Source organism: Mustelus asterias, chromosome 14, assembly GCF_964213995.1.
Source record: "Mustelus asterias chromosome 14, sMusAst1.hap1.1, whole genome shotgun sequence".
In the NCBI taxonomy this organism is placed as follows: domain Eukaryota; kingdom Metazoa; phylum Chordata; class Chondrichthyes; order Carcharhiniformes; family Triakidae; genus Mustelus; species Mustelus asterias.
Window position 1 is genome coordinate 54,389,610 of NC_135814.1, and position 14,602 is coordinate 54,404,211.

The following is a 14,602-nucleotide window of genomic DNA, read 5'->3' on the forward strand; positions in this document are numbered from 1 at the left end:
GTTGAAAAGTTTTACAACGGGACAGTGTCCTACAAGTCCTTATTTGGATGATACTCTGCATACAAAAGATAGCCAGTGAGAACTATTCCCCTCTTTATAACTTCTTAGCATTAGAAAAGTCAAATCAGATTTTTTTCGAAAAGTGCTGTACTAATATGCTTCCATGGAGATTAGTGAAACAAAACACATTCCAAAAACTGAAACAAGTCTATTTTAAAACAGTATATGAAAGAGTAAAAATCTACTAGATATCAACATGATGAATTATGAAAAAATAGCTGATAAATTGATTCTTATTCTGTTGTGCAATAGTAGAATTCGTGACATAACTGCAGTGCAAAGATTTGTATGCAGTAATTGGGAAGGAAAAGAGAAGGCAGCCAAGCACATGACTGTTAAGGATAAGAATCTTAAAGGAACAGCATCCTCAAATCCTTTTTTATGGATGATTATTCAATTTTATTCAATGGATAAACAAATAAGAATGAACCATTTTTCTTTCCTTTTTGTCACGTTTTTTAAGCAACAATAGGGGAAAACCAAACTTTTCAGAAGAATACAAATACAGGTTTCGTAATACAAAATTACATTTTTGCAGTAATTCTATCATACTACTGAAAGCAGCTTCCTGAATCCAGTCATTGGCAATAAGACCCACTGGCAAAAAAATGCTTTCATGCAGCATGTCAAACTTGATTTTAAACAATACTACTCAATGGCTCTTTGCTTCCAGTGTTTAGTTCAGAAATTTAAATTCAAGTGAATGTCATTAGAAACAACGAATGGCACATTTTCCAGGTGGAAATTCAACGCTTTCTAAACTTTACAAAAATAATTTGCATGCTTATTTGCATACTCACTTCCCAGATAATGTTTATTAATATTTTTATTTAGAGAAATTGGAAAAGAAACACAATAATGTAACAAATATTTTAGTTTGCAGGAATCATTAAAAAAATGTGGGATGCCTGTCAAGGCAACCCGGGCAGCTTCAGGACACCAGCTTTTAATTAGATCAACGAGTGTTTTGCTAGCTGAATACAGAAGAGATCAGAATGCTGTTGAGACATAGAGACCATGAGAAAAAAAACATATGTAAAAACTAGAAATTTGAGAGGAAAAGAGAGGGAAAGCTAATCAAATAGGCAGCAGAGGGATGCAAGTAAGTTATCACGCATTGTGACTTATCTTTTGATGGTATATTGGAGAGGAAATGAGTAAAACTACGACACAGTATACTAGCTTACTTCTTGATGTGCAACTGTAAAAGGTACACAAAAAAATCTAATGACATATACAAAAAATCATCAGGTAATAATAGCACAAGTTGAGAGGTTTTCAATGTTTGGGCGATAAAGATCGGGAAATGTAGAAACTGAAAGCAAAGAACCAAAAAAGTAATACAGCCTTAGACATTACAAAAATTTGTCAATGGGAGAGATGGTAATTAAAGTAATCTTCTCCTGGATTCAAAGGATAACAGCCCTCTCGAAGCTTAAGCCTTTGTGGTCTACAACATTAGAGCTCTCAATGTATTTTCTTGTAATCACTCCCCAGTCACCCATTTTTCTTTGGATAAAAATTAAATCACTCATATTAACTCGATGGAGAGGATTAAAGAAAAAAGTTTCAGCCCTTACATGCAATGGATTTATAAGGTACAGAATTATAAAAATGCAATATTGTACAGTTTTCATTGTAAGTACAAAAATCTATCACCTTTTGTGAAATGCACATTGAACCCTGAAGCCATTTATCCCACAGGCATAATATTAAGTGTTTCATTGTTGTACTATATTCTCTAAAGCTCTGTACATAAGTGACTGTGTAGTGTATTTTTTCTTGCAATTAAGCTCCCATCACATTCAGAAATTCAATATACTTTTCAATATCCTTTATCAAGATATTTTATGAAATTAGAATGATATTCTAGGTTTTATTAAAATATTAATTTCATTTATTACCATTGTAAGGCCAGAGCTAATTAAAACTGCATAGAATTACAAACCTACAAAAATGTATTAACAATATATACAGAAATTTATCTACTCCAAACATGAAAATGTACCATAAATTTATCTAGTAAAAATGTCAAACTAACTTACATTTGAGCTTTTTTGTATATCTGAATCACTTATTTTGTGAAGTATATAATATACTATAACACTGATAGCACAACTGTCTAAAGTGATCTCAATCACACTTTTAGTCCCATTTAACAGATTGTTTCGACAGAGGTGGCCTGTTTACCAACTTTCCTCTGTTGATCCTTTTCTTTCTTTTGAATCTTCTCTTTTTGTTTTTCTAGTTTCTCTTGTGCTTTCTTAATTTCTTTAAGCTTTTTCTTTATGGTGGCACGATCATTTTGACTGGCAACTCCCAAAGCCTGAAAAATCAAAGCAAACCTAAATTGTAATCTCATCGTAACACTTAAAGCTGACTGCATGCAAAATCTGTGCGTCTTATTACAGCCTCGACAATTGAATATTCGACTTTTAAAGCTGACAGGGTTGGTGGTGCAAGTAAGAAGAGAAGGTTTTCCATACAGAAAAGCAAGGCGAGTATACTCTGCTGCTGAATGAAAAATATTTCAGGTGTATACATCAACTGCTGCTATTTACTTGTGATGCAACATCTTTCAGGAAAGGGAAACTGCCATTTTACTTGAATCAATATCTATAATGCACAATAGTTTAAAATTCATCCTACTGAGGCAGCAATCTGAAGCAATTCACAAGTCATCACCTCTCTATCAGAACACATTTCATTTTGGCTGCTAAAACACAGAGTTAAGCAGGCTGGTAAGCTTTTTCAGCCAGGGGTAGGGCTCAAACAGGAATGTGGCTGAGTCAGAACATTTTCTTAGCATTGTTGTGGGGAAAACAGAAGTATAATAAACCACTGCAAACTGACTATTTTGTTTCCACTTGCCTGTCTTCTTAAAATCGGCAAACTACAATTCCTGGTTCTGTTCGTAACAAGAATAATGCTTGGGCAGGCAACCACAATCAGCAGAGAGCGTGGGCCTGGGAAACAACCTACTAAACTCACTCAGCAGGGGTGGGCACCATAGCAATGAACTTATTGGTTGGACTATCAGTAGGAAATCAAACTTTATCTGTGGTGGTAGTGGTGGGAGGTTGAGGGAGAACAAGGAAATGAAACTTGCAGGATATGACATGCTCAACACTCTATGATGTGATCTGCAGCATTACATTTATTTATCTGACTGATATGCTTTCACCCTAGGGGTGGGGAGGAAATAAGTAACACATTCCGCAATATGGAGTATAAATTAGTTGGGTGTGACATACAGAACCATACTAGTCTCTTACAATGTCAACCAACATGGTCAAGAAATGAAATCCTTCTTTACAATTCTGCTACCAACTCAGACCACACAAATGGGAAGTTACTGAGGCTCTGAAGAAAGGGTGGAGATTCAGAGGAGAATAAGGCTGCACTTCAAAAATACTCTAATTCATTGAAAAATAATGAACCTTTTCAATGGAGAGTTTGTTCACAATTAGGTTGTTGCTGAAAGAGAACTCAACTTCTATTTATATGTTTATTAAAATGGAATGCAGAGACCTGACCATGGACGAAATATTATACACTTATTAAATGTTCCATCTTGGAAAATTGGAATTTCATGTTAAACATTTATCAATAATTATCAACATATTTATCAACAATTTCAGTAAAATCTGAGGTCACATCTGTGTCCTAATTAGTTTCTACTTTATGATGAATTATGATTTTTTAAGAAGTCATACTTATGCACATTCCCTTTATATGAAAACATGTTGTGTAACTGTGGTAGCACAGCAGAGCGTGATACATAGCGGTTGAACGCAAGTGCAGAGTGGGGTGGAAAGCACGGAGGGGCGGTTGAATGCGAGTTCAAACTCGTGTTCTGCGGAAGTGGAGCATGGGTCCAAGCTAGTGTTGTGGTGGTTAAAGGGCAGCAGTTGGAAATCGGCGACTGAACTGACAGTTGACCCTTGGGAGTTGAAGAGTATGGAGGTCTTCATTGTCCTCCTTTGTATATTGTTTGCTTCAAATAAATAATTCAATTACTTTCACCCGTCAAGTAATTGTAGAGCCTCACAATTATTACAATAACTAAGTCATAAAAATATCCTTTAGGTTCTTTATCTTTTCAAATAGTGATAAATCAGTAGCTAGTTATTGTAAATAAGTTACCTTCAGAAAGTGCAGGATGCACTTCTTACAAAAGACAACGATTAAGTTGCATTAGTTAATTATATCTATGTGTTCAAACCATGCATTGATCTACAAAGCATGACTGGGCTGAACTTCCATAACTGTTGACAAAGGGAACTTGATGGCAGATAATATCCGGTCTCTGAAGCTGAGGTAAGAAAAAAACAAACTAGTATCTGGTATCCCGAGGCAGGACCGTTCCACCAATTCGCCAACAGTGGATCACCTCCAAGGCACTAAACCATAGAATTCCTATAGCGCAGAAAGAGACTGTTTGGCCCATCGAGTCCACACTGACCCTCCAAAAGAGGATCCCACCCAGACCCTCCCCCCTGCCCTATCCCCTTAACCCAGCGCACTTGCTCTAACTTAATTTGATTTCTGCTTTCACCACATAATTAGCACATCTCCAATAATGACATTTCAACATTTCATTAAAGAAACAACAGGTGCACCAAGACTCTATACAGAATCTCTCTCATTCACAAGTCTACATGCTGTCGTCTCTTGTTGACATCAGTTTTAGACATGTCAATAGCTTTCACAAATATGCTGACATAATCCAGTTTTACTGATCTGCTACCCTTCTCAACTCAACCACCATTAGATTTTGTTGACATGAAGTTCTGCTTAAGCAATAACTTCCCCCAATTCAACATTGGCAAGACCAATAGTTCTTACCTATTCAACTCCTGTCCAGAACTCCACACCTTAGCAACCAAAGTATTCTCACTAGCAACTCCCTCCGATTAAGTCTGACAGTTTACAATATGCCTTGCTAGAATCTGAACTGAAACCCCATAACCTTGCAAACATCAAGGCTGGCATTATGCACCTCAGCAACACTCCGTCTCTGGGCCACTTCATCCTTACTGCTGCTGAAATGCTTATACATACCTTTGTAAAGTTTAACTCAATAAAATGTACTCTATGTTAATTTTCTGAGTTATACTCTTCATAAAGTATAATTGAGCTGTGCTAACCTGCATTCATGGGCTTCCTATCTATTTAAGCATCATTACAAAATCCTCGTCCTCATCTTTCTATGGTCTTAGGTCTACATAGAGCAACCTGTTCTAATATAGACAGTTTACTCCCAGTTCTGCCATTCTTTTCCTCTCCCTCAATTCTACTTTCAGCTAAAACTTGAGCAGCTTTATACAGAACACTCATTAAGTCTCTTTCTGCCTGGCAGTCTTTCCTCTTCAATGCCCGCATCAACATCCTGCCTTCAATTCACACCCCAATTATTCGCCTTCCATTTTTCAGCCTCAGTTTATTTAGCAATGCTGGATGTTTTATTATGTCGGCGATGTTATTCAGGTTACTGCAAAGAGAGGGTGAAAAAGGCCTTCAACATGGTACCTAGAAGCAGAGGTTTACAATAGAGAAGGATGCCATGTCTCTGTGCCTGCTCTTTGCTAGGGCACTTGAAAAATAATTCCAGAACTTATCAATAAAAGTAAAATACTGCAGACATTAGAAATCTGAAATAAAAACAGAAAATGCTGGAAAAACTCGGGTCTGACAGCATCAGTGGAGAGAGGAACAGAGTTCATGTTTTGTGAGTCTGCATGTCTCTTTTTTAGCATTTTCTGTTTTTATTCCACAGCTTCTTCCTCCACTTCAAATATTTATCCAGTTTTTTTCTTGAGACACACAATAGTGTCTGCCTCAATTACTCCTTGGCAACTCATGCTCCAATGATCCTCTATGTAAAGAGATTTCATCATATCATCATCATAGAATCCCTACAGTACAGAAAGAGGCCACTTGGCCCATCGAGTCTGCACCGACCACAATCCCACCCAGGCCCTACCCCCATATCCCTACATATTTACCCACTAATCCCTCGAACCTACGCATCTCAGGACACTAAGGGCAATTTTAGCATGGCCAATCAACCTAACTCACACATCTTTGGACTGTGGGAGGAAACCGGAGCACCCGGAGGAAACCCACACAGACACGAGGAGAATGTGCAAACTCCACACAGACAGTGGCCCAAGCCGGGAATCGAACCCAGGTCCCTGGAGCTGTGAAGCAGCAGTGCTAACCACTGAGCTACCGTGCCGCCCTTTTCTTCTAACCACTCTCCTCATTCTATGACAGTTTTGCATTAATAACCTGACTTTCCAAACAGAAGAAAGTCTTTCTCAAGTCACCCCATCAAAACTATTCATAACTTTAAGAAATTACAATTAATAAAAAATATCCTTAGGCTCACTCGCTGCCATGAAAATAATCTCAGTATTTCAATATTCATTGCTATACTTTTCCATTCCTGTGATCACTGAATGCTCTATGACTTTTGATGCCTTTTATATAATTGGGAGCTCAAATTGTTAGTACTTTTAACACATCAATACTTTACACTGATTATGACCAGGAGTTTCTGATCAATTGTATTTTTTTGTTGCAATTCAGCCAAAATCAGCATAACCAGCATAAAAGAATCAAGAGTTTTAAACTCATTGGGGGAATCTTCCCATCCTGTCCACCACAGGAATTGTAGCAGGTTGGGGGTGGACCATGCAAAGGTCCATTGGCCATGGGTGGGATTTTCCACTTTTGGAGCGAGCGTGGCTGGAAAATCCACCCCATTGTGTTTGGTGCAAATAAAATTTCCATCATGTTTTGCGCTTGCTTTAGTAACACTGCACAAACAAGTCTGCCCATAAAACTGGTCACTTCCTCAGGATGAATTCATCACCATTGGGAGGTTTGGCTGATTGTGCTCAGTTGAAGGTTGTAAAAATTAAGTTGGATCTTTTGAACACAAAATATCAATAGTCACATTTCAAAAAGTTCCGAATGTCATTTTTTCTACATTTATCAGGAAACTGACTAGTGTACTCGAGCATAATAAGAAATAGTTTCGTACTTATTTTCCCCCCCAAAAATAAATTTTCAACAATTTAAAAATCAGGTTACTCACAATTGAGTAACATTGCAACCAAAATTTCTTTTTGAGATAAAACCATTTCTGCTGTACTAATCAAACTTCACCAAGTTACCACTCCTAAATATATCAGGGAATACTTTCTAGATCAAAAATTGTCTGAGAAAAATGCCATTTCAAAATGCTGTCCAATTGTGTTGGTTTATGGAAGATTTGTGCCTCATGCAGGAAAGGAGCTGGGGGAGAAAACTTTTCAAAATGGGCCCAATTTACTCCCAGATCGTCGAGCGTGGTCAAAACATATATTCGAACTTATTTCTTTACTTTCCCCTGTTTAAATCAAAAGTACTATTGGTCCTATTTTGTAGCTTTATTTACTAAATTTGTACTTTCAGGAAATTACAGAAGAACCCCCAGGGGTGTCTGTTCATTGGGGTCTACAATATGTTCTATTAACTCTACACTAAAAATTATTGTGTTTCTTCCCTAAATACATTATTTTGCTTGTACATTATTCTGCCATTTGCTAATACAAGAACCTATAAAATTTACGGCACAAGAGGCCGTTATTTGGTCTATAATGCCTGTGTTCATCCTAATCCCATTTTCCAGTTTTAGGTCCATAGCTTTATACATTACAGCACTGCAACTGCATAGCCCAGCACATTTAAAGAAATGGTGAAAGGTATTGCCTCTACCACCCTTTTAGGCAGTGTCTTCAGACCCCCACTAACCTTTGGGTGGAAAGAAATTCTGCCAATTACTTTAAATCTATGTCCCGAGTTACTGACCTCTCTGCTAATGGAAATAGTTCTCATTGACTCTATCTTGACCCTTCATATTTTCTACACCTCAATTAAACTTGCCCTCACCCTACTCTACTCCAAAGAAAATTCCAGTCTATCCAATCTTTCCTCAGAGCTAGAATTCCCAATTCCTGGCAACATTGTCATAAATCTTATCCATGCTTTCCTAAATTCTTTTAAAGCTGTTTTCCAAATTTTGAAATTGTATTCTCCATACCAAAATCTTCTATAAAAACCACAAAAATGTTCTGATCTCTGAAAAATATTAGCTCTACTCTTTTGCCAGTCCAAGCAACCCGAACAATTTCCTATCAGCTAATTTTCTATGCATTCAACTATAATTACTTTAAGATCACACTCCTGATTTTTTCTGACAATATTCTTCTAAGATACCTTCTAAAATCCATACATTTTAGATCTACTACATTCTTGTTATTTATCCAATGATTTCTTCCTAAGGAACCATGCAACTTGTCAACTATGATGACGGTCCTTGGTTAACCCATGGATTTCTAAATGCTTTCTAACTTCATCCTAAACTATAAATCCTGAAAGTTTGTCCACACTGATGTTAGACTAACAGGTTTACAGTTACCCAGTTTAGCCTCCTCGTCATTGTTTTACAAAGTATTAGATTGGCAACTCTCTAATCCAATAGTACAATTTGCATTTTTGGGGATTTGAAAATTCTAGACAATTTCTGTTATTTTCTGTCATCTTTCAACAACCACTAACAGGATCCTGAGGTTTATTCGGTTCTATTAATTTGTTAAGAAACAGTATCCTTTCCAGTTATCGTGAACAATTTATTAGGTTACATCATCATTTGTAAATAATGATACAAAATATTTCATTACATCTCCTTTAACACTGGCTATTAGAAATCTCTTTCACATGCTTCACTCCCTTTATTCATGATTATCTTCATTGTTAGCACTAATTTTACCAAACACCCTTTAAACTTGGAGGTTAACTTTAATCTCTCTAGCAACAAAATTCTGTTATTTGAAACATCCTTTCAAGTTTATCTTGCATTCAATCAATCTCATAGTTAACAAATTCCCATTGATCCATTAACAGTTTGTTAAATTTCTTGCTTAGTTAATTTGAACAGATCCTTTATCTGATTTAACTTCATCTTTTTCTAGCTCAGCACACTATGATTTTTCATTATCCATTTATTTTTACATTGGACCTAACCATTTTGTGTTTGCTATTTCCAATTTTTCTTTTATTAGTTGTTAGTCTTCATTGTGCATCTAATTCGGAATTCTATTTTTATGAATTCTCTTTTAATGCAACCCCCTACATCATTTTTATATTTTAGCACCATGCTAAAATTCTTTATGCAGCCACCTTCATTACCCCGCAAACTCCCACCCACGACTTCTCTTCAAAATGTAGCTAGGAATATTAAGTCCCCAATCCTGTACAAAGCTAGATCAGATCTCTCTCACATCATCTCCCTCCCAACTATAATTACAAACTTGAACATCTGCATGGACTAAGTGTCAGTGCCATTTGGTTTCTTTTGCCGCCTTTTTGTGTCAACTTTTCCATTGTAACTTGCTATATCCATACTGTATAAGGGACTTGAGGTGTAAACATCATGGTGATTGTACAACCATGGATAGATCTGTGGTAGTTTTAAGTTGCCTGTGTTAGCTCAGATTAGTTTATTTTTCCTGAATGAATGGAATTTAAACCTCACATTCCCAGATGTAAATTAAAAATTTGTTTCTTTTTGGTTCATTGGTAACCAGTATAATTTTAGATACATTTCACATTTTTATAACACATTAATTATCTCCAATTAAACCTATGTCATCAATCCAACACAGGGGCTTTTTGCTCCTCTTCCAGCTTTCAGAGTATTTCCCACTGATACCATGACATCCTTCACCCCCCCAAGAGCAACGACACAATATAACATTACAGAAAAAATGACCAGAAAAAAAGGCTGTCTGAAGCCCCAATTATCGAATGTACTAAGTTTACCTGTATATCATCTCCACAGATGTCTCTTGTTCAATAGTGCTCTTAAAAGGACAAACTCTACTATGTCACTATCACTGCCCATCACTTCATACTTAACATTATCAATCTCTTGGGTATCTTAGGAGTTCCTGAGTCCTGTCTCCCTCTGCTGTCTCAGCAAAACACCTACATCTGTCTACACAATTAACATCTTGAACAGTTGATTATCATATTCTGTGCAGTACAGACTAACACAGAGGTTCACTGTTCCAGAGGGTTAGCCTAACAATACAAAGTCTCAATAACTAAATTCTGCTAACATCAACTGCATCTCAACGGTGAACATTCTCATGCTAAATAAACTCCACATTCTTCTGGCTCTTCATGTTATTGGCAGGCTGCAGCAACCTGTTGCTACTTTGCAACAGCAAGAGGGTTTCCTCCGGGTGGGTTTCCTCCGGGTGCTCCGGTTTCCTCCCACAGTCCAAAGATGTGCGGGTTAGGTTGATTGGCTATGCTAAAATTGCCCCTTAGTGTCCTGGGATGCGTAGATTAGAGGGATTAGTGGGGTAAAATATGTAGGGATATGGGGTAGGGCCTGGGTGGGATTGTGGTCGGTGCAGACTCGATGGGCCGAATGGCCTTTTTCTGTACTGTAGGGTTTCTATGATTTCTATGATAAGAGTTGCTTTACGGTATATTTTGAATACTTTAAAACTAGGATGGTGAATTTCCAAATACCAGATATGTAGCTGACCAAAGCAAATGAAGATGCTGCTTACATATCTTTTTTTCCTGAAGACAGAGAGGTATGCAGAGGTATACTTCCAAACATAGCAAGAATCTTATTCAAGAGAACACATTTTATATGGGAGCCTATCTGATTTTGCAGCATCACTGCTAAGCCAATTGATGTCCATACACAGGCATTTTTTATACAAACAATGAAAAGATATCAGTAGGAATAACCAGCCATTTTTACTTCCTGTCTTGATGATGCAAGGGTTCGATTGAGCATCCTGGTCCATACAACCAGACTTCATACTTCCTCTAATATAATATTTGATGTACATCAAGTAGATCTGCAACACAATTTATCTTTAATCAATCTAACAAAATTTCGCAGGCATTGTGGAACAACTTGTAATATTGTACCTTAAGTCCACTGCTATCTAGTTGCATTAGTTGTTCCCCATCAACGTTTTTAGAAATAAATTCTGTAGTGTATTGCTCCAAGTTCATTCCCATCAGCCAATGACAAACTTGTTGGGTTGTCCACTCAGAAACAGCTCGATTTTGCCATTGGTTCTGTTTCCCTGTTGTTGCTTGATCATCAAGAACCTGTTTTGACAAAGTAAAAAAAGTCATGGGTACAGTATATAGACTGTTTATCCTGTAAATGAGGCACAATTAAGATTTTAAGTTCCTCCCTTAAAGGGTTGGGTAATTATAAATTAAGCTATGTCAATACTGAGGAATGGAATACTTTTCATTATGAGCATTCAGAACCAGATAGTTTGCCATCTACGTTCTCTTATATCAATACTTCAACCAATAAGAAAAATTGTTACAAAACATATATGAATACAAATTACAATATTTTTTATAGTTAAGACTATACATGATACTATTTGCCATCATACATTACTGTATTACTTCAAATGAAAAATAAAATATGTTTAAAAGTACACACTGGTGTAAAGTACTAAACAATTTATCTACCGCTCTCTCATTGGTGTAACATACCAAAGAAATAGGAATCTATCAACATATTATTGGCACTGGTGCCGGGATGCTGAAAACTTTCATATTTGGTTCAGAAACAGCAAATGCCAAAGCACTTGCAATCCAATACTGCCAGCTACACCGGGAGAAATAAGTCTCTAATTAGGTAGTGCCTTATCACATCTAAATAATTCAACATATTTGACATTTCAATTAATTACTCTGAAGTACATCAATTTATGCAGACAAATGTGGCAGGCATTTTTATACACAGCAAGATGTCAGTAAAAACAATGATATGACAAGCTAAGGAAGTGTTAGTTGAAGAATGTTCACAAGGCACTAGAAGGACTATCTAATTTTCTTCAGTCAAATAGAATTATTTACAACAATCATTTGTATTTCTACAGCACCTTTCATACAACACGGCATTTCACAGCAGCATTGTAAAACAAAATACGCCATCAGCTGCATCAGGAGATAATTGGGTAGTTGGCCAAATGCTAGATTAGGAGTAGGTTTTAAGGTGTTGTCTTAAAGCAGCAAAGCAAAAAGAGTTGAGAGATTTATTTAGGGAGGGAATCAGATCCGAGACAGCTGAAGACATGGCCACCAATGGGGAACTGTTTAAGATCAAGAGGCCAGCTTTAGAAGAGTGCAGATTATCTAGGAGACTTGGAGAGCAGCAGGAAATTTATAGATAGGAATATGAAATAAGAGCCATTCAGCCTTCTTCACCATTCAATACAATCATGACTGATCTGCTTGAGTTTCAAATTCCACATTCCCATTTACCCATGATAATCTTTGATTCCCTTGCCTAACAAAAATCTATCTACCTTGGCCTTAAAAATAATTAATAATGCTGTCTCCACTACCTTCTGAGGCAAAGAGTTCCAAAGTCACACAATCCTCCAAGAGAGAAAAATTCTCCTCACATCTATCCTGAAAGGATGAACCTGAATTTTAAAACAGTGCCCCCTAGTTCTGGACTCACCCTCAAGAGGGAATACCCTTTCCATGTCCACCTTGTTGAGACCGTTCAGGATTTTGTATATTTCAATTAAGTCACCCCTCACTCTTCTAAACTCCAGTGGAAACAAGTCTTTCCAACCTATCCTCATAAAATAACCCATTCATTCCAGGTACCAATCTAGTATACCTCCTCAGAGCCACCTCCAATGCATTTACAACCTTCCTTAAATATGATCAAAACAGTATACAGTAGTCAAGATGTGGTCTCACCAATGCTTTGCATAACTGAAGCATAACAGTCTTGCTTTTATGTTCAATTCCTTACACAATAAAGAACATTCCATTAGTCTTCTTAATTACGTGCTGTACCTGCATACTAACTTTTTGTGACTTATGCACTAGAACACTGAGATCCCTCTGTACCTTGGAATTCTGCAGTAATACTTTGTTTTCATAGTCCGCCTGCCAAAACTAACTTCACATTTTCTCGCAATATACTCCATCTGCCAGATTTTTTTCCACTCGCTCAAACTATAACCATCTGCAATCTCCTTATGCCCTTTTGATAACTTACTTTCCTACCTATTTTCATTTGATCTGCAAATTTAGCTATCATCCCCTCACCCAAGTCACTGATATAAATTGTTAGAAGTTGAGGCCCCAGTACAGACCCCTGCAGGACTCCACTCATCATATCCTGCCGATCAAAAAAACATTTACGCATACTTTGCTTTCTGCCAACCAATCAACCTTCTAGCCGAGCTAATGTGTTTCGCCCAACACCATGAGCTTTTATTTTCTGCAAAAGCCTTTGATGTGGCACCTTATCAAATGCCCTCTGGAAATCCAAATACTGTATGTCTACAGGCTCTCCTTTAATCACAGCACGTTACTCCTTCAGAAAATGTCAATAAATTGGTTATATATGATTTCCTTTTCACAAAACCATGTTGACTCTTCCCGGTAACCTTAAGTTTTTTTAAGTGCCCATCTAGGGCCTCCTTAATGATCGATTCTAACACCCTCCCCACAACAAGACATCAAGCTAACTGGCCTATAAGTATCCCATTTTCTGCCTCCCTTCCTTCCCGAGTAGAGAAGTTATAATTTTTATTTTCTAGTTTGATGGAACCCTTCCAGAATCTACTCTGATTTCTTTCCCCCGATTAACCTTTTAGTCATCCTCTGCCGTTCTTTCTATTCTGATCAATCATCTGATCTGCCGCTCACCAATGCAGAATTATGTTTTTCCTTAAAGTTGATGTTTTCCTTAACTTCTTTAGTTAACCACGGATCGTGGGCCCTCCCTTTAGAATTTTTCTTTATAGTAGAAATATATTTATTCTTAAGTATTTTGAAATATTCCCTTAAATGTCTGCCACTGCTTCTTTATTGATCTATCCTCTAGCCTACTATCCCAGTTCACTTCAGCTAGCTCAGCTTTCAAGCCTACATAGTTGTCCTTATTTAAGTTTAAAATACTAGTCTCAAGACTAACTCTTCTCCCTTTCAAACTGGATGTAAAATTCAATCATATTGTGGTCGCTGCTACCTAGCGGTATCTTTACTTTGAGGTCATTAATTAATCCTGTCGTGTCACACAATATCAAGTCTAATATAACCTGCTCTCAACATGCTGCTCCAAGAAACGATCCTGAAAACATTCTATGAACTCCTCATCCAGGCTAGTATTGTGAATCCAATTTTAACAAATTATCTGTAGATTAAAATCATCCAGGATTACTGCCATCCCTTTATCACAAGCACCCAGTATTTCTTCTCGTCAGCTTTGTCCTACAATGTGGTTAGTTAGGGGGACTGTAGACCATTCCCACTAGTGAATTATTTCCCCTGATATTCCTCACCTCCATTCAAATGGATTCTACATTCACTTCTAACTATTGCACCAGTGCCATTCGTGCTACCCCGCCATCTTGATCTAGCTTCCTATTCTTCTTGAATTTCATATATCCCTCAATATTCCAGACCC

The 14,602-nt window shown here is 37.1% G+C and overlaps 1 protein-coding gene across 3 annotated transcripts in view; it reads right to left on the reverse strand.

The window, feature by feature from the left end:
- Window positions 1–391: 391 nt before the first annotated feature.
- ppp1r9ala (protein phosphatase 1 regulatory subunit 9A-like A) overlaps window positions 392–14,602 on the reverse strand; it is a 104,641-nt gene continuing 90,430 nt past the window's right edge. For all 3 annotated transcript variants that reach the window (XM_078228398.1, XM_078228396.1, XM_078228397.1), the window contains exons 18-19: window positions 11,068–11,253; window positions 392–2,386 (exon numbers count right to left, since the gene is read on the reverse strand). In XM_078228398.1, coding sequence (XP_078084524.1) covers window positions 2,216–2,386; window positions 11,068–11,253 — 357 coding nt within the window. In that variant the 3' untranslated portion in view covers window positions 392–2,215. The remainder of the gene's footprint in view (window positions 2,387–11,067; window positions 11,254–14,602) is intronic.